We start from the raw sequence: 19,661 nt of genomic DNA, 5'->3' as shown, positions 1-19,661 counted from the left end.
CTCAAGGCTAGCTCACCTAATTAATTTAAATTTTAATTTTAATTTTAATTTTAATTTTAATTTTAGTTTTAATTTTATCTTTAATTTTAATTATTATTTTAGTTTTAATTTTAATTTTAATTTTAATTTTAATTTTAATTTTAATTTTAATTTTCATTTTAATTTTAATTTTAATTTTAATTTTAATTTTAATTTAATTTTAATTTTAATTTTAATTTTAATTTTAATTTTAATTTTAATTTTAATTTTAATTTAATTTTAATTTAATTTTTATTTTAGTTTAATTTTTTTTTTTATTTTTATTTTTATTTTTATTTTTATTTTAGTTTTAATTTTAATTTTAATTTTAATTTTAATTTTAATTTTAATTTTAATTTTAATTTTAATTTTAATTTTAATTTTAATTTTAATTTTAATTTTAATTTTAATTTTAATTTTAATTTTAATTTTAATTTTAATTTTAATTTTAATTTTAATTTAATTTTAATTTTAATTTTTATTTTAGTTTTATTTTTTATTTTTATTTTTATTTTTATTTTTATTTTAGTTTTAATTTTAATTTTAATTTTAATTTTAATTTTAATTTTAATTTTAATTTTAATTTTAATTTTAATTTTAATTTTAATTTTAATTTTTATTTTAATTTTAGGTTTAGTTTTAATTTTAATTTTAATTTTAATTTTAATCATTGGTATCCACTGTTTATCCACTGCGTATCCACTGCGTATCCACTGTTTATCACTTCGTATCTATTGTTTTCCACTGCGCATCCACTATTTTCTACTGCGTATCCACTTGTTATCCACTGCGTAACCACTGTTTATCACTTCGTATCCACTGTTTTCCACTGCGTATCCACTGTGTATCCACTGCGTATCCACTGTTTATCCACTGCGTATCCACTGTTTATCCCATGCGTATCCACCTTTTATCCACTGCGTATCCACTGTTTATCCACTGCGTATCCACTGTTTATACACTGCGTATCCACCTGTTATCCACTGCGTATCCACTGGTTATCCACTGCGTATCCACTGTTTATCCACTGCGTATCCACTTTTTATCCACTACGTATCCACTGTTTATCCTTTGCGTATCCACCTGTTATCAACTGCGTATCCACTGTTTATCCACTGTTTATCCACTGCGTATCCACTACGTATTCACTGTTTATCCACTGTTTATCCACTGTTTATCCACTGCGTATCTACTGTCTATCCACTGCGTATCCGCTGTCTATCCACTGCGTATCCACTGTTTTTCCACTTCGTATCCACTGCTTAAACACTGTTTATCCACTGCGTATCCCCTGCGTATCCACTGCGTATCCACTGCGCATCCACTATTTTTCCACTGCGTATCCACTGGTTATCCACTGCGTATCCACTGTTTATCCACTGTTTATCACTTCGTATCCACTGTTTCCCACTGCGTATCCACTGCGTATCCACTGCGTATCCACTGCGTATCCACTGTGTATCCACTGCGTATCCACTGTTTATCCACTGCGTATCCACTTTTTATCCACTGCGTATCCACTCTTTATCCACTGAGTATCCACTGTTTATCCACTACGTATCCACTGCGTATCCAGTGTTTATCTACTACGTATCCACTGTTTATCCACTGCGTATCCACTGCGTATCCACTGCCTATCGACTGCTTGGCCACTGCTTATCCACTTCGTATCTACAGTTTATCCAGTTCGTATCCCCTTCATATCCTAGGTATCCACTGCTTATCCACTGCTTATCCAATGCGTTTCCATTGCTTATCCACTGCGTATCCATGTATCCACTGTTTATCCACTGCGTATCCATTGCGTATCCATTCCGTATCCACTCTTTATCCATATTGCAGATTCCGTAAGTCCCTTGTGCTCAAGGCTAGCTCACCTAATTAATTTAAATTTTAATTTTAATTTTAATTTTAATTTTAATTTTAACTTTAATTTTAATTTTTATTTTAATTTTAATTTTAATTTTAATTTTAATTTTAATTTTAATTTTAATTTTAATTTTAATTTTAATTTTAATTTTAATTTTTTTAATTTTTTAATTTTAATTTTAATTTTAATTTTAATTTTAATTTTTTAATTTTTTAATTTTAATTTTAATTTTAATTTTAATTTTAATTTTAATTTTAATTTTTTTTTATTTTTTAATTTTTTAATTTTAATATTTTAATTTTAATTTTTTTAATTTTTTAATTTTTTAATTTTAATTTTAATTTTAATTTTAATTTTAATTTTAATTTTAATTTTAATTTTTTTTAATTTTAATTTTAATTTTAATTTTAATTTTTTTAATTTTAATTTTAATTTTAATTTTAATTTTAATTTTAATTTTAATTTTAATTTTAATTTTAATTTTAATTTTAATTTTAATTTTAATTTTAATTTTAATTTTAATTTTAATTTTAATTTTAATTTTAATTTTAATTTTAATTTTTAATTTTTTAATTTTAATATTTTAATTTTAATTTTTTTAATTTTTTAATTTTTTAATTTTAATTTTAATTTTAATTTTAATTTTAATTTTAATTTTAATTTTAATTTTAATTTTAATTTTAATTTTAATTTTAATTTTAATCATTTATTTAATTTTATTATTATATTAACTATTTAACTTTATTTTTTATTTAATTTTAATTTTAATTTTTTTAATTTTAATTTTAATTTTAATTTTTTTAATTTTAATTTTAATTTTTTTAATTTTAATTTTTTTAATTTTAATTTTAATTTTAATTTTAATTTTAATTTTAATTTTAATTTTAATTTTAATTTTAATTTTAATTTTAATTTTAATTTTTTTAATTTTAATTTTAATTTTAATTTTAATTTTTAATTTTAATTTTAATTTTAATTTTAATTTTAATTTTAATTTTAATTTTAATTTTAATTTTAATTTTAATTTTAATTTTAATTTTAATTTTAATTTTAATTTTAATTTTAATTTTAATTTTAATTTTAATTTTAATTTTAATTTTAATTTTAATTTTAATTTTAATTTTAATTTTAATTTTAATTTTAATTTTAATTTTAATTTTAATTTTAATTTTAATTTTAATTTTAATTTTAATTTTAATTTTAATTTTAATTTTAATTTTAATTTTAATTTTAATTTTAATTTTAATTTTTATTTTTATTTTAAGTTTAATTTTAATTTTAATTTTAATTTTAATTTTAATCATTGGTATCCACTTTTTATCCACTGCGTATCCACTGCGTATCCACTGTTTATCACTTCGTATCCATTTTTTTCCACTGCGCATCCACTATTTTCCACTGCGTATCCACTGGTTATCCACTTCGTAACCACTGTTTATCACTTCGTATCCACTTTTTTCCACTGCGTATCCACTTCGTATCCACTTTTTATCCACTGCGTATCCACTGTTCATCCACTGCGTATCCACTGTTTATCCCATCCCATTAATTTTAATTTTAATTTTAATTTTAATTTTTATTTTTATTTTAATTTTAGTTTTAATTTTTTTAATTTTTTAATTTTAATTTTAATTTTAATTTTAATTTTAATTTTAATTTTAATTTTAATTTTAATTTTAATCATTGGAAAATTTAAAAAAAAAAAACGCTCTTCAGCTTTTTGGAACATGTTTCGATGTTTCAAACATCATCATCAGCCATAAAGAATATATAAGGTTTACAGAATGATCGTTATTATATATGTAAAAGCCTATGCAATGAGCTTTATAAATTCAAATTAACGTAAAATACAAACTTATTTAAACTAACCAATAAAAGATTAGAAAGAACAATAGTGAAAAACCACAAAGCTGAAATAGATACAATTAAAAGTGTAACGATAAATTGATATGCTCAACTTACTTGTTGAGTTCTGGATTTAAACGTTCAATATGAAAACCCTTCTTGATTTTAAGTTGTGTGAAAGTCTTAGTAAAATCAATAATTTCAAAACTCGAGGCATCACAATTGTCGAGACAGTTGTGATGGAGTCGGAAGTCTTCAGGAATATGCACTAGTCTGAAATCTTCCGAAATGATCGGATTGGGGCCGTTTTTGTTTCTTTCTGGATAAAATTGACTGTTGCTCTATGGTTAGTGTTAAAATGCCTGAAATTAACTGCTTTATTTTACAAAGCCCCATTCAGACCTTTTTGCTATCATGATGTCAGACAGCTGAAAGGTCACGCTTGTTATTTTATATGTTTACCATAATTTTTATGTTGATCCAATTCTCGCTAGTGCCTGCTGGGGTCTTCAGGGTTTCAGTTTACCGACTTTACCAAACACGTCCATCTTGGCACATCTATTATAAAGTTAAGAATCAAAAGGCAATGGATGTCTGCGTAAAAGAACCCAAACCGGCATGCGCATTAGCCCAGAAACATGGCGAAAAGCTTCACAAGGGCTCCTTGGTTTTATCTTTTGTGTCGATTCTGTTGACTCTTGCGCTGTTTTTAAGAACGGAGAGAGTGTCCCGTGATGCGAATATGATGGATTTAAAGTTCACGCAGCAAATTCAACACTTACAGGAAGCTCTGAACAAAGTTACTGCTCATCTGGATCGTCAGAAAGAGGACCCCAACATTGTTAGTGGTAGGTGAAAAGTATAGAGTTAAATTTTGAACTGTTTAAACGAAAATTAAGGAATAGCTTTGCACGTCTTTTTGTTGTGATTTAGTCAAGGTCACAAAGGGCGATTTCGCGTTGAATAAATGTGCCTAGAAACGATAGAATATTTATATACGACATATGATTAGCTCAACTTAACATATGGCGATCTATAAGCAAAGAATTTAGCACAGACTGAAATAACTCAAGGCAAAAAGTTGTTAAAAATACTGTTAAAGACCAAATTAAAGAAATATCAATTTTGGCACATCTTTTTGTTATGTTATTTAGGGATAGGGTCACAAATAGCCTGCGAACGCAGACTTATATTAAGAAGGCCTTTAAAGAACTAGAATCTTTTTTAAAGGGGGGGGGGGGGCTTAAGTTGTCTTTACACTTAAGTATATACATGGCTGAATATATGTTGAGAAAGATTCTCTTAGCGTCGATCTTAGCGGCAATGACTTTCAGATAGGATTTTTAACATACTTTCTCGAAAATAGATGGAGTCATGCCAGAACTAAACTAGTGACCTTGTATTATCTTTCATGAACTTTGGATGAGACACATTGCTCATATCGAAAACAGTAGTTGCTTAAAATAGATACCTCATTGTTCCCTGAGGTGACTATAATAATAAACTGATTGAGGATTGACAAATAGCACAATAAGGAAGATATTATATTTGTGGTGGCGCATTTTCCGATAGAAATTAGTATAACATTCTTCAAATACTACATTCTTTGTTTAAATGCGTGCAGGCAGCTTTCCTCTTCTGAAGAGCCTAAAAGAGTAAAATGGGAACTAGGATTTGCCTACTTTTCTCACTTGTTAAATAGGATTTGGGTCAAAATTTCGGCTGCAAAAAAAAGATATATCTCCCCCCCCCCCCATGAAACTCTCTTTTATAAGTCCTTATAACCGCTTGTACAAGGTTTCAGCTTCACCTTTCAACTGTGTTCGACGATTTTTGAAAAGGATTGGATGAATTATGAATGAACTGGAGAAAATGCAGATAATTAAAAATTAAAACTATACAGCTGATTAGGTAAGGAGGAGCACTTTGGTGGAGTCATGTGATCAAATATGTTAACCAGAGTTAATAGAGGGAGTGTTAACTTATTCCGTTTACTCTTATTATAGCAGTCCCTTTCTGTTTAATTTTTATAATGACTCATCAACAATCCTTCCCTAGCAAATCAACGATGCATCTAAATTTGGATCCCCATCTTTACCTGGGAACACAAAATGTCGTACAGAAATGATATCGTGTTTTATACCATGCCATAGAAAATACAGCCAATCAGAATACAGGAAAGCCGTTGTATATTCGACGGTATTCAACCCAACCTTCCCATCGTTTGCTGCGATCTTATTCTCGATGAAATTTAGTAAGCGTATTTTCTATGGCATGTTATAAAATAGTTACACAACACTTTCTCGTGCTATACTATGGGATATCCCACTTGTCACTTGTATTTTCTTAGTATACACACTCGCCTAAAGGCTCGTGTGCATACCGAGAAAATACAAGCGACTCGTGCGATATTCCATAGTATACCACTCGAAAGCGTTGCATAACTAGTATATATATCAAAAGAAAGGCCAAGCCGTTAAAGTGCTTAATATTTTTCTTTCGTTATCTCAGGCACCGAATTCAAAAGAACTATTGTTCGTCGCAGCGTGGACACAGCTAACATCAGCGACTCTGTTGGTATAAGAGATATTCGAAACGTAATCAAGAAATATGTGACATCGATAATCGTTGGATCTGTCTGCCTAGCTCCTGGAAAAGTTTGCTTGGCTGGGCCGCCCGGTCCTCGCGGCAAACGAGGGCCAAAAGGAACTAGGGGAAGAAAGGGCTCGCAGGGTCTCATGGGACAACCAGGTGAACAAGGGAAGCAAGGAATGACGGGAGCTTTTGGACCCACCGGTGCAAAAGGAGAAAAAGGTGAACAAAAACTATATATTGTATTTATATCAAGAATTATGATTCAAAACGTATGAGAGCAGTTGGCGATAAGCTTTCTTCAGGCGTAACTTATAATGACCTTATATGGGAGGAGTTTGCTTTTGCCGCGGACGTCAAATTCAATCTCGAGCTCAGCCGTCAAAAGAATGGCAGGAAATTCTCTCTTAAATTTGCGCTGGTGTGTCATGTATTTACTAATAAATTAAGTCGTCGTTGCTGCACGCTGAGCGGGTATTTAAAAAACAAGTTGCAAAAATTTTAAACACTTCTTATATACAGTCATAAGAATTTTTGATTGTAAACTGCTTGCAGTAGGTTTGATTCAAAAGGGCGCCTAACATATAAATTTGATGGAAAAGCAACTTTGCTGTTTATTTGCTCCAAATAAGGTAATACAGGAGCGCGTGGACACCAGGGACCTAAAGGCGAACCAGGGGAGTACATATCTGCTCCAGAAGTGACTGTTTCTCCTACCTCACTCACTGTGACTGAAAACCAGACCGCTACGTTTTACTGCTCAGCTGATGGCAATCCAAAGCCTAGAGTATCCTGGAGAAAAATAAGCGGCGTACAACTGGTGAATACGGACAGCCATCATAGCAAGCTACAGATAAGGATTGTCGCTTACAATGACTCAGGGAAATACGTTTGCACAGCTACAAATGTCTTGGGACAAGTTCAGAAAGAAGTAAAACTGCTCGTAGAAGGTAAGTTGTTTGCATTAAACTACTTTTATGCGGGGTGGAGCGGCAGAAACCGGGCACAGGGGGGCTGAAACTCTTATAAGGGAGGTAGAGAAGAGATGACGGGAAGGGGGATTGCCAAGATCTAAAAACTAGGAGAAGTACGGAAAAATCTGCAACAATGCATAAAATTTTGCAATGAACGAGCATAAACAAGCAACGAGAGCCGGAGCCACGAAGGAGGGGGCGGTAACCAAGAGTGGTACGGGAAAAGGAGCGTTCATACCTCCTATCTCCACCCCACCCCCATCTCCCCTTCGTTTTTAGATCGGTACATTTAAGGCCACCTAAGATTTTTTTTTTAAACCGGATTTATTATGCTATGTGATGTAAGTTAAAAATAGACTTCCAGTAAAATCATTCTATCAGTCTAACAAATGGATATTTACACTTAATTTCATGATCTGCACTCAATAAGTCAATTAGGTGAAGGCAAAGTTGAGAGTTTTTGAAAAATTCGTATCCATGACTTCTTTTGTTTAAAATTTAAGTAACAGACTGACGTTTCTGCTAATAACCTAATTATAGTATTGTTTAGGGTTATTGGTATCTTTTGGATAGAAGATAATGTTTTCAAAGGGCTTTTACATTGTTGATGGCAAGTTTTCACCAGTTTAAAAAGATCGCTGGATGTTACATGCGTTCCATTTTTAGTCTTCTGGGATAACTATGTGGTCATTCTCAATGTTCTGGGGTTTTTTGTTTTGATTTTTTTTACAGACAACCAAGTATCTTGTTTATTTGTTTATCTGTTTGTTTGTTTTTTTCTGTTTCTATATTCCTCTAGTGCCTCCACAATTCACCAAAATTCCTGATCAGGTTATAAAGATAAAAGAGAACACAGTAGCTTCAATTACCTGCCAAGCCTTTGGCTCTCCTCCACCGGTAATTCAGTGGTCAAAGGCATTTGCTTCATTGCCCAAAGGACGAGCGACTATTGAGAACGACACCCTTAAAATAACCAGTTTTAGGCTGGAAGATGTAGGTAGTTACCAGTGTAAAGCAACCAACAAGCTTGGGTCTGTTAGCGCGTCGACAGCTATAAGTATTATTCAAGGTAAGACCCAGATTCCAATCTACCGACAACCGAAGTGTGGAAACCCGCCAAATATTGGCGGTAGAATTAAAGGACTCATGTAATGTACTGTAAAAACTTTATTTATACATGGGAAACCGTCAGTTACAATAAGCTTAAGTATTAAAGAAACTAAAACTGCTTTACACGATTGCCGTGTGGGAATCCGATACGTCAGCTACCTTCTTCTACGCCCTTCTCAAAGGGCGTAGAACTCTTGCCTTCCTTGCGATAGGATAAAATTAATCAGGTTGTAGCTTACCTCAGTTTATTTCTGTTGCCATTTGTAGTTTTTTTTCATTAACTGAACTGAAATTCGCCGGTTTCAGTTTAAACTTACCAGTCTAAATGTCATGCTTTTTCACGCAATGCTCCTTTAGCTTCCTTTGTTAGGGACGGAGCATTTTTTTTTTGGAGGCCAGTTAGGGGGGGGGGGGGGTGTTGTGGTATGAAAATATATAGAAACAAATGTTTTCAGAGCCTAGAAAGACAAAATAAATTGTTTGCAAACACGATATGTATAAAAAATAGTTTGTATTTCAAATTTTTATACCCCCCCCACCCCTCCAAGAAATTATGGTTCGTCCCTGACGTTATTTTGTTTAGCGGGTAATGGAGAGAGGAACGTGGACGTGGGTTGGGGGAGGGGGGTTATTCGTTAAGTTTATCTCTTCGTGTTTCTTATTTTACTCCTTTAGCCTGCCCAAACGATTGGGTTCGTCATGAAAATTCATGTTACCACATCATCGATACTCCAACTTTGAAATGGAGTGACGCCCAAAGAACTTGCCAAGATTTGGAGGCAGACCTCGCTATAGTCAGATCTACCAATGAGAATAACTTTATATTTGACCTGATAAGGAAGCAGAAGACAGTCACACAATGGGGAGCGTGGCTTGGGCTTTACCGAAAAGCTGACAATAAGTTTTACTGGATTAACAACACTCCACTAGTGGGCCAGTATTCTGCATGGGCCAGCGGCGAGCCGAATGGTCTTCACGAAAAATGTGGTCACATGTATGGAAAAGGATCTAGGCAAGGAGAGTGGAATGACATATCATGCACTTGCGATGCAAAATATTTAGACTCTGCTCCCGTTGTTCTTTGTCAGAAAAAGTCCACTTAACCACGTTTATACCAAGCAATTTTGATATTTTACAATCACTAATGGCAAAGGTGAATCTGGCCCCTCTTCCCCTACCACAACCCCAAACACTCCGCTAAACAGAAATATTTTTACAGTTACATTTAAGACACTTCAGGTGTGCAAGAAGACAAAGAGGCAACAACGTCGTATGATAAAAACATTACGCCATAATTTGATGTCGTATGACGTGGAAATTACACCATAATTTGACTAATGCTCACGATTTGATCCCAAATTTGTCGCGGTCGTATCACATCTTGCTCATTTTAGACTGTTTACAGCGTCTCTATTTTTCAACGGAAATGGCCTCGAGAGAACCAGTGAGCCAAGCAAGCGCAAGTGCAAAGCACCAAGGGGTGGAGGTGGGGTCGAGCGAAGAGGGCGAACCTCCCCCCACCCCCCGCTCAGTCGTTTTGCGCTGTTTTCCAGTTCTCTCGCGGTTCTTTTTCCACATTTAATGATCGAAGAAAAATACAAGAAAATAGAAAGCTGCCAAAAGTCCATGCAGTTTTATAAACGAGTGAACGGAATAAGTCTGCTTCCGCTCGCAAAAGAGCGAATGACGTGTTCTTTTAACGTTTACAAAATCTTTCAAAGTACATCTGTTATTTCTAAAGTAGCAGTGTCAGCTTAGCTTTTTTACAGATAAAAATCATAACCGTAATCTACCAAATCAGAAAGTCAGTTGACTAAATTGAAGAAGTGTTATCAACTATATAGTGGATTCAATAAAAAAAAAACAGATTCTCACAACATGCAATAAAGGAAATAATAGGCAGTTAGTAAGGAAATTTAAATTTTCGACATTGGAAAAATATAGCAGGGATCGCCTCGCGGACTGAAGCACTGGAGAAATAAGAAAAGGTGTATTAACAAGCATAGGGTTCGTTTTGAGACTGGACTAGAACATGCTTGCAATGTATAGAGGTTATTATTAAAAACTAGCAGGTATATTGCAATTCCTGAGTTTTGATTGGCTAACAGGTAGTGGTTTATGAGCTCATATACCATGGACCACAAATATGCATATGTTAGGCATACGTTTCAACGAGACAGCCGGAGAGCTCAAATATTAAAAATTATTTCGGTAATAAAATGACTATTCCATTCGCGCTTGTTGGATATGAGATCTTATAGCCAACTCGGCGCTACGCGCCTCGTTGGCTATCTACCACCTCATATCCAACGCGCTCTCATGGATAATCGTTTAATATAGGGAATGTTTTCAAGTAGAAATCAAATGAAGTTGTTTTTTGATGATAAATCCCACCACAAGCTCCTCTGCATCATAATTCTTGTTCACCACGAGAAATGCTGTCTATGTACAATCAAGCCAATCTCGTTTTCAGGACCTTTGGTTCTACTGGTCAGTCAGTGTTAGGGAGAAGGGAGTGGTCTAGGAACAAGGTTGGTTTGAAAATAGTTGAACAAGCGCCTACTACCTGCAGGTTCTTGTACAAAAAACCCGATCTAAAAGTCCCTGATGAATTTCTGCTTACAGCACACGTTACTAAGGGACGGACCATTATTTTTTTGGAGGGGGGGGGGGGTGAAAAATATTGAAAAAAATTGTTTGCAGCGCCTGGAAAGACAAAATAAATTGTTTGCAAACACGATATGTACAACAAAAAAATAGTAAGAATTGCGAAAAAAATGTTTGCAGAGGTGCATAAAGTAAAAAAAAAGTTTTCTAGGCTCACTTAAATTAAATAATACAAAGTTTTACTTAGAGCAGTTTTCAATTGAGTGTCGTAAAACCAAAACCAAAGTAATTACTCTGGCCAATCACAAAGGACACAGACAATCCAGTGAACCAATCAAAACTCGAAGCAAATACATGTAGCCGAGCGAGTCACGATTGGTTTTGGTTTTAGTTCTGATTGGCTGAGAAAGTGGCGCGAGATTTTTAGGCCAATAACTAAGCGTAGCAATGCAAAACCAAAGCAAACGCAATTAACTTTCGACACTCAAGTGAAAACCGATCTATTAAAATAAGGTAGTAAACATCTTTTGGTTTCAAATGTCCACAAAGTTAGGTGGTAATGGTCTAAAATGATTTAACCAAATTGAATTATTTGTTTAGAGCACGAGTCGTACATTAACAAAGTCACAAAATACGTGTTTAATAGACCACCATAGCAGCCGCTTGCACGGTACCGGTTTTGCCCGTTTTGTCGGGAAATATAAAAGGAAGGTCGAAACCAGGCAGCTCTCGCTGGCTATATTTTCCATCAGTTGACGATCTAATTTTGCACTTATGTTTTCATAGCGTTTTTACTTTACGGTGCAGTATTCCCCAAATTAGGGACGGACCATTATTTTTTTTGGAGGGGGGGGGGGATGAAAAATATTGAATACAATTGTTTGCAGGGCCTGGAAAGACAAAATAAATTGTTTGCAAACACGATATGTACAACAAAAAATAGTAAGAATTTCGAATAAAAATGTTAGCAGAGGTGCATAAACTAAAAAAAAAAAAAGTTTGCAGAGGAAACTTTTTCATTCCCCCCCCCCCCCCCCCCCACCTTCCCCCTCTCCAAGAAAATAATGGTCTGTCCCTTAGAAGGGAGAAAGAATCTGGGGTAAGCCTCATCTTGCAGTCACTTGTGGGGCCGTTACTGGGGTCATAACCCCAGGGGGTACTCAACATAATCTTGGGTAGGGAGGTGCGGCCCGGCCTGCTAGACCTTGACCCTGTTAAAGACAAGAACCTCTGATTCCCTATTTAAGACAGAATACCAATTTTTGATACCCTAAATTGAGATGAGTGTCAATCCCGAAATCAACGTAACTCAGCGAATACGGAAGAATTTGTGAAAATTCGGCTTGTGGCTAAATTTGTATTAATTTACACCTCTGCAGGCATATAAGCCTATCCTGTTTGACATTGGTCCATATATAGAGATACCCCGTTCAAAACAAAAAGCCTGAAAACCATACCCTATCGGGCCGCACGTTCCCGTTAAGCCCTTATATCTTATAAGGTAGTAACCCCCCGGGGTCAAAACTAAAGATTACAAGACATGTCGGTCTCCGATAACGGTCCCACAGGTGACTGCGAGATAAGACGCTCCAGATTTGTTCTCGTTTTAATGTGGTTCTCGTTTTTAAAAGTGCCCCCATTCCTTTACGAATTGTGCGGGGTTTTTTAGGATCTAACACAGCGGCATTCGCGGAACTTCTTTCGTCCTCTTGTCATGAAGAGCGACGGAAATACCGTCTTATTATTCCGTTCATTTCTACTACACAACAATTTCAGAGCTCTGAAACACGGCATGGGTGGGTAAAAATGCTGATCATTTGTCGCGGTTTTGACGTTTTTTTCAAATGCATGTTCGGTTGTCTTCAGGTTTTTCGTTGTAAGTTTGAACAATAAGTTAATTATCAACCAATCCCTTCCAGCAACGAACTTACCAAATAAAGCGTTACTTAGTAGAAAAGCGTAAACTTGTATAACAAAATGTTGATTTTTCCCAACTTGTTCCCGAATCTCTAAGAAAAATAAAGCGCGACAAAATCTCCCGTGAATTTTTATTTTTAGCTAATAAAAACAAAAAGGATAACACACTGTCAATCCATCTTTGGGATTTCCGTGTTATTATACTGTAAAACCTGTTAACTTTAAGTTGACACCAGCTAAAAATATTGCTGTCAAGAATCATCGAATAGCACACGCAATGTCCGCCAGTTTGTTTGAGGCTGGTTCTAATATCATCGCCCCGATCGTTTCTGTTGCATCGATGATTTACAAAGACTGAGACGATCATAGGCGATCGAAGTGACTGGAAGCGATCAGGGGTTCTTAAATGATCGTCCCGATTGTTTGGTATGAGCGAAGACCTACCAAAAACAATCATTTAGCAGCCTTCAATGAAAGAGCAAAACTCGTGGTCTCTTATCTTCTCAGTTATTTCAGTTTTACGGCGAAGACGGGAAAGAGAAGCTAATAGGGTAGAACACAGGCGATCCAAGCGATCGTGAACGCCCCAATCGCCGCAGACGTTAGCGATCGTCTGTGTAATGTTCTCATAAAATCGCCCTGATCGCAAGAAACTCCTTTTTGAAGTGACATAGGCGACAGAAAAGATCGGGACGCTTATATGAGAACCAGCCTTAAGAATTATGCAGCTCCAATCTGCTCAGATAATGACCAACATAAAATTTATTGTAAGACACGAGAGGAGATTACGGATGACAGACTTCAAATCTTATTACACATTTTAGTGTGTGGTCCACTAGAATAGAAAAAAAAAATGGATTAATCCGAAATAACAACAACCATTTTATTTTGCCAGAGATAAATAGAAATAGTTACAGCAAAAAAAAATTAACTTAACTAAGCAAAAAAAGTTCTCAAAATAATAATAAACTTAACGGGTTGAGTAGTTACAAAAATTACAATGCTATGACTAGGTTTTGCATGCAGCTATTGAAGAACAAAGACACAGAAAATAAGATACAAACAAGCAATAAGTAAAAATCGCGCGAAATTTCGCCTGATACTTTGTAGCCGACGAGGCCGTCGACGGCTAAATTCAGACAAAATTCCGCAAGATTGAGCAGGTTAATTTTCTTTATTCAATAAACTGTCAGGGAAAAACATTTTAGAAATTAAAGCACTGTGGTTATTCAGCGCCCAAAGAAGAATCGACGAATCGTGACAACCTACGTATATCGCAGGAGATCTGTTGTGTACGGAGAGAGAGTACTCTTAAGGAGTCTAAAATACAAACATAGAGAACAGTGAAATAGAATTGGTTAAAGTTATCACTGAACTTGAATTACTGCATTTTTTTTATTTGTTCCAACTGAACTGTTTGCGGAAAAAGCTTAACGACAGAAATTTTTCTGTTCGTCCGTTTTACTGTTATACCGCCATGCCAAGACTTCCCTCCGGGTTTGACTTAAGGTAAGAATGTCAAGTGCACAGTTGGGTACCTTAAAAAATTAAATACGACACGCCGGACTCGATATTGAAAGTTAATTACTAGGCTTCAAAATGCCGTATAAGATTTCAAAAAAGCCAAGTGTTTTAACTTTTTCTATATCCGGAATTCACTGTTGTATGTTGAAATGTTATTTCGGGCAGTTATGCAGTCGTGTCTGTAAAAAAAAGAAGTCTAACATTCTTGTAGATATTTTTAGAGCAAATTTTTGCAGTTAAATAATTTAAATCACATAACTGATCTAGATTGTCTACATTGTATGTGTTCCCATTTAGCACAAGCATTGCTCCTACTTTTATTATTCGTTATTGCTTAAACCACTGAATGTTTCTATGTAAAGTTATCCCAAAGGCTTTAGACTTTTCTGGCCTTTTAATAGAATGAATATTAAACTTCATAATTCAGCTACCACGGTTGACTCCCTCTAAAACGAAAAGCCTTTGAGTCAGCACAAAAGCCCATCCTGAAGCAGATTGAAAAAATTACAATGTTTAAACGCATGACCACCATTCCAACAGTATTTATTAGTTACCTAAAACAGTTTGCGACAGATTATTAGGCCATTGTCGACCGCGGTCAAACGACAGAAATATGCACAAAATAAGAAAAGTACTGCAAAGAAAGGTTTTAATTTTCACTGTTCAAAGTTCGATACATAACCGGTATCCTAAGGGTTTACTAAGTTTTTTGGAGCTTTACTAAAAAAGTTCTACGTGTTTGAAAAAAGCAATATGCGGACTTGTCGGCGCCATTTGTCATTTGTCACTTTGGTTTGGATGCGGAACATTTAAAAAGAAAAAAACACTCGTTTACCTGAGGAAATGGGATTATCCTTACACTCAGCAACTATTTTTATCTATCCTTGCTCATACTAACACTTCAATTTGAACAAAAAACGCCGAAATGGTAAGAAAAGCTGCCTGAGACGTTTGACCGCGGTGAAAGGCCATTGTCGAGTTATCCTTTGCCTCTGTTTCAAAACGAGTCTACGTGCGAAACCATTCAAATAAAAATGAGTTTGATTTGCATGAAAATGGACCTGTAGGTGAAAGTCATTTTCATTTGAATGGTTTCGCACGTAATACGTAGACTCGTTTTAAACAAAGGCAAAGGGTAACTTGGAAATGGACTTTTCCGCTCCCTGCCAACTAATCTCCCACTTCCCTCTCTGTTGCTTCGTCTCGCACCTTAATTCAAGTCCTTGCCCTCTCGGGAATTAATTCTGGAAGCGTCTGTCTTTACAGATCATAGACTTGTCTGGCGTTATAAACTGCATTTTACTGAGACTTTGCATAGTCATGAAGATAGCACTGAAAAATTCTCTTTGTAATTAATTCCGAAGCTGTATTATGAATAGTTGCACAGTTATTAATCGTGAAAATGAACTATTTGCCGTTTATCTTTGTAGGAATCTCCCACGCGTATCCTTTCTTCTTAGAGATTCTCCTCTCTAATTTTAACGAGTTTGGTATTTTAAAATGCGCGTTAACGATTGCTAAAAATGGACACCAGACATTGAAAGAAATGGTCGAAATTTCTAGCTGTGAAAATCAGGTTAAGCGTAATTAGCTTGGCAGTGAATAATTAGCTTCCAGAACTTCAAAATCTAAGAGGGTTTGTAATGCTGGTCGATGCGACACGCTATGTAGAGTGCCTAGCCAACTGCATGCGCGAAGGGCCTCGCCTAGTCAAAAGGAGTCCATTTAATTAATGACTTATACCATGTTATAAACGTGAAATTTCTATAACATAAGAAAATACAATATTTAAATTACGCAAGACCACTAAATATTCAAACCACAAAATTAGTCAGTAAATAGCAAAACAATTTGAATCAATTTCCAATTTATAAATTCCAGCCCTAATCATCAATCTTAAATGGAAATACTTGGAATATATTTTCTTAATGTTGTTCAAACATTTGCCCAGCTATTGCTTTTGTTTTTTAGTTTTAAATGTTTTTAATTTTTATCCCAACTTCAGAGCAGTATGCTGTCCCTATTTATATATCCTAGGAAGTTTGTTGTGGAGATAAACCGCTTAGTTTATTTTTATATAGGGCTAAGCTGCGTATAAGCTTGCAAGCTTAGCATGCCCCCTCAAAAGCAACATGTGTTTATTTATGAGCTTTCACTTGAAATAACTAATTGCTTTAAATCGGATAATGCGAGGGATTTGAAATAGTTCATGGTAATGTTACACTTACAAGCTAAAACAAGTATAAACGAGTGCGTCCTTGAAACGAGCCATTAGATTTTGTAGTACCTCCAAGCCTTCAACATGCCTTGGCGTAAAAATTCCATGTTGGTTTACGCCCTTCTTTTTTCTCTTCTCTACTCCGTTACGCGTGGACAGCGCAAAGATTCTGGTTGGCAGAAACTAAAAGCAACTCTGAATAAACACAAAAAGGTTGGTTCAGATGACGCAATGACTGCAGGCCGTTCTGTCGATGCTGGGAAAGCCTTCCTGACGAATCTCTACAACAACTATTTCAACGAAAATGGAGAAATGAAGACGACAAATACCGCTATTTCAGAAATCGTTCACTCCGTGCAAGGAAATGGTATGATTTTTCTTAATTTTTAGCAACAAAAGTTAGCAACAGTAGTAACAACATAACATGATATGAAAATTAAAATTGCGTTTGCGGAAAAACAGCACCCCAAGTACACATCAGTTACTGCATAACACTCGTACTAGTTACAACACACTACTGAAGTTTAAATGCTTCCATGTATGAATTTTTCAAGTTAATGGCCCTTACTACAATTCATTTGGAAGATCAAACTTCGCGTACATTAAACTGTTCTAGCATACAAGTCTATGGATGTTCCTAGTGTGTTTGGTCATTTAAATATAAGCTACTGACCAATGTGTTCATGTAGAACCGGACAGCTATATTACGCTACACAAGGATTTTATTTTTCCTAAGTTAACAGTAACCCGCGCGTATAACCATAAGAGTGAAAGCTAGTTAGCAGTACTATATTGGGTACAAAATAAATTCTTTGGAGTAAACCTAAGGCCCGTAGATAGAATACTTTTACAGTGTCATACTGTACTTATGATGAGCCAAATTTATCCCACAGATGTGCTGTACTTGGTCATGGACGCCTCTTTTGTCCGAGATCAGAGATTAAGCGCGTTCAAAAATACGTTTTACCTTAAACACGTTTGGGGTTTTCTTACCAGCCAGCCGTGTCCAATAGCGAAGCGCGCAAACAAACCGAAATAGCGGACGATTTTCTTAAAACACTTTCTAAAAAAGCCTGAGTGTGTTCCTAAAACACCTTCACAAAACGAAAACTTCTCCTATATTTCTTCTATTTCTCTCAAAATACGCTGATGTTTTGTAGTCTCGTGGGGTATATATTCATTTGCATTCAATTTTTAGACCTCGAGCGCTTCGCTTTTGCAAGACACCACTGAAAATTATTCAAGGTTAAATATCTTGCTTAGAGCAACGTTTTGGTGATAGGGATATGGTTAAACGTTTCTACGTAATGCGCTTCTAAAACTGATCTAAGCCAAGAACGGTTCGCTACTGAGTCCGCCATGCTAACCAAACACAAAGTATCGTTTAGTTGTAAATGAATCTAAATTGGTTGCAAGGCTGGCAAATCGACAAAATGGCAAAGTATATTTATTGTCAAATATTAAATCTGGCAGAGCTAGTCTTCCTCAGGTCCATGTATGGTTGCATTTGAACACCTATGTACTGGACTTTGTTTTAATGTTTTCTTCCTTTCTTTTTTTTAGTTGACGTTAAAACAAACGTTATCCGTTTTAACATGAAAGAGATAAATCCCAAAGAATACATCCAAAAGGCTGAGATCCACGTGAAAGTTGTCCACTCTGCTAACAAAGACCAGAATGCAAGTCATGCAGTAAATCTGGGCCTTTACGACAAGATGACAGGCGAGCTGATTTCACAAACGATTTTGCTCGGAACAGAACCGGCTTGGAAGGTATTTATGGTCCGCACAGCTGTCGTTCGATGGTTACGATCGCCTTACACAAACCATGGTGTTCAGGTCGAGATAATGACAGACTCTGGGAAGCGGAAACCTGTTCCAAAAGTATTGATGAACGGGGACAGAAGTGGACCATTTTTGGTGGTGTATACTGACGGAAGGCGATTGCAGGGCGTGGAAGGTAGCGCTTTTTTAAGAGAGTAAGTTTATTACAATGCACTTTGTATTTTCATCAATTTGGACTATTATTCCGAACTTAAAGGTTTCCTTTCTTTGATTTTTGGAGCCATTTATGGTGGAATCCTCAAATAATGAAACGGCCTATTAAAGGGGCAATGTCATGCAATTTTAAGCAATTTCGGCACTGACCAACTGGTCATAGAAATAACTGAATTATCACAATAATGACCTAAAACTGTAGAATAACTCAAAAAGAAACACAGAAAGGCCAAAGAGGGGCATGGATGGGCGAAATTCGAAAAGATTAAAACGGATTGCGTTCGGATGAACTTAAAAAACGTCGGCCGACTTTTTCAAGTTTATCTCAATTGTATGAAGGTGAAAAATCATCCTTGTTTGACGATTAAGTTGCCGATAAATGACTTTTGCTCTGCAAATTTGAAGCAGCTCTTAATTAACGAAAGTAAATAGAATTCGGATAAAATACCGTAAGTTAGACCCTTTAGAAAGAAGTCGTTATACCGGGGTTCAACTAAATTAAAATGCACCTTCTGCAATTTTTTTTTTCGTATTTTGTAGTCGTATTCGCCGAGATTCCAAGACGAAGACAAACAGCACTGCAGCCTTGGTTCCAACATCTGACCTTGCAACTTTGTGCTCCAGACACGATTTGCACATAAATTCCAAACACATTTTCGGCCATTTGATCATCGCACCACTCTCGTTCAACGCCTACGACTGCGCTGGAACGTGTGATATGACAGCTGCTCCCGGAAGCTTCAGTAACCACGCAATCGTTCGCTTGACAGCGGCGCAGCACTGGGTTCGAGGAGAAAATGTAACCGCGCCATGTTGCGTTCCCACAAACTTCAGCAGTTTGTTGGGTGTCCTGTACGCTAGCAAAGACGGGCACGTGGTCCTTCGTCAATACAAGAACATGGTTGCCACGGAATGTGGCTGCCGTTAGATAGACTGGCCATGCAAATACCGTAAAATTCCGGTTATAAGCCCTCCTGTTTAAAAGCCCC

At 35.2% G+C, this 19,661-nt stretch overlaps 2 protein-coding genes across 2 annotated transcripts; both read left to right on the top strand.

The window, feature by feature from the left end:
• Positions 1-3,967: 3,967 nt before the first annotated feature.
• Positions 3,968-10,474, top strand: LOC144664689 (uncharacterized). Its single transcript, XM_078525885.1, has 5 exons — positions 3,968-4,581; positions 6,245-6,547; positions 6,958-7,275; positions 8,099-8,368; positions 9,085-10,474. The coding sequence occupies exons 1-5, from the start codon at positions 4,188-4,190 to the stop codon at positions 9,510-9,512; spliced, it is 1,713 nt and encodes a 570-aa protein (XP_078382011.1). The 5' UTR covers positions 3,968-4,187; the 3' UTR covers positions 9,513-10,474.
• A 6,189-nt stretch (positions 10,475-16,663) lies between these two features.
• LOC144664751 (bone morphogenetic protein 7-like) lies at positions 16,664-19,661 on the top strand. The gene is made up of 3 exons (XM_078525957.1): positions 16,664-17,042; positions 18,239-18,653; positions 19,213-19,661. The coding sequence occupies exons 1-3, from the start codon at positions 16,760-16,762 to the stop codon at positions 19,598-19,600; spliced, it is 1,086 nt and encodes a 361-aa protein (XP_078382083.1). The 5' UTR covers positions 16,664-16,759; the 3' UTR covers positions 19,601-19,661.

This window comes from Oculina patagonica, chromosome 9 (genome assembly GCF_052425735.1).
Source record: "Oculina patagonica isolate OP01 chromosome 9, crgOcupat, whole genome shotgun sequence".
NCBI lineage: Eukaryota > Metazoa > Cnidaria > Anthozoa > Scleractinia > Oculinidae > Oculina > Oculina patagonica.
The sequence above is the reverse complement of the archived record's forward strand: the minus strand, read 5'-3'. Positions and strand labels throughout refer to the sequence as shown.

Bases quoted from the DNA above. Each gene is read 5' to 3' on its own strand.
- LOC144664689 (XM_078525885.1), top strand. From the start codon at position 4,188: ATGTTTACCATAATTTTTATGTTGATCCAATTCTCGCTAGTGCCTGCT. The intron at 6,548-6,957 runs GTGAACAAAAAC...GCTCCAAATAAG, and splicing joins CGGTGCAAAAGGAGAAAAAG to GTAATACAGGAGCGCGTGGA. The intron at 8,369-9,084 runs GTAAGACCCAGA...TTACTCCTTTAG, and splicing joins AGCTATAAGTATTATTCAAG to CCTGCCCAAACGATTGGGTT.
- LOC144664751 (XM_078525957.1), top strand. From the start codon at position 16,760: ATGCCTTGGCGTAAAAATTCCATGTTGGTTTACGCCCTTCTTTTTTCT. The intron at 17,043-18,238 runs GTATGATTTTTC...TCTTTTTTTTAG, and splicing joins TCACTCCGTGCAAGGAAATG to TTGACGTTAAAACAAACGTT. The intron at 18,654-19,212 runs GTAAGTTTATTA...CGTATTTTGTAG, and splicing joins GGTAGCGCTTTTTTAAGAGA to TCGTATTCGCCGAGATTCCA.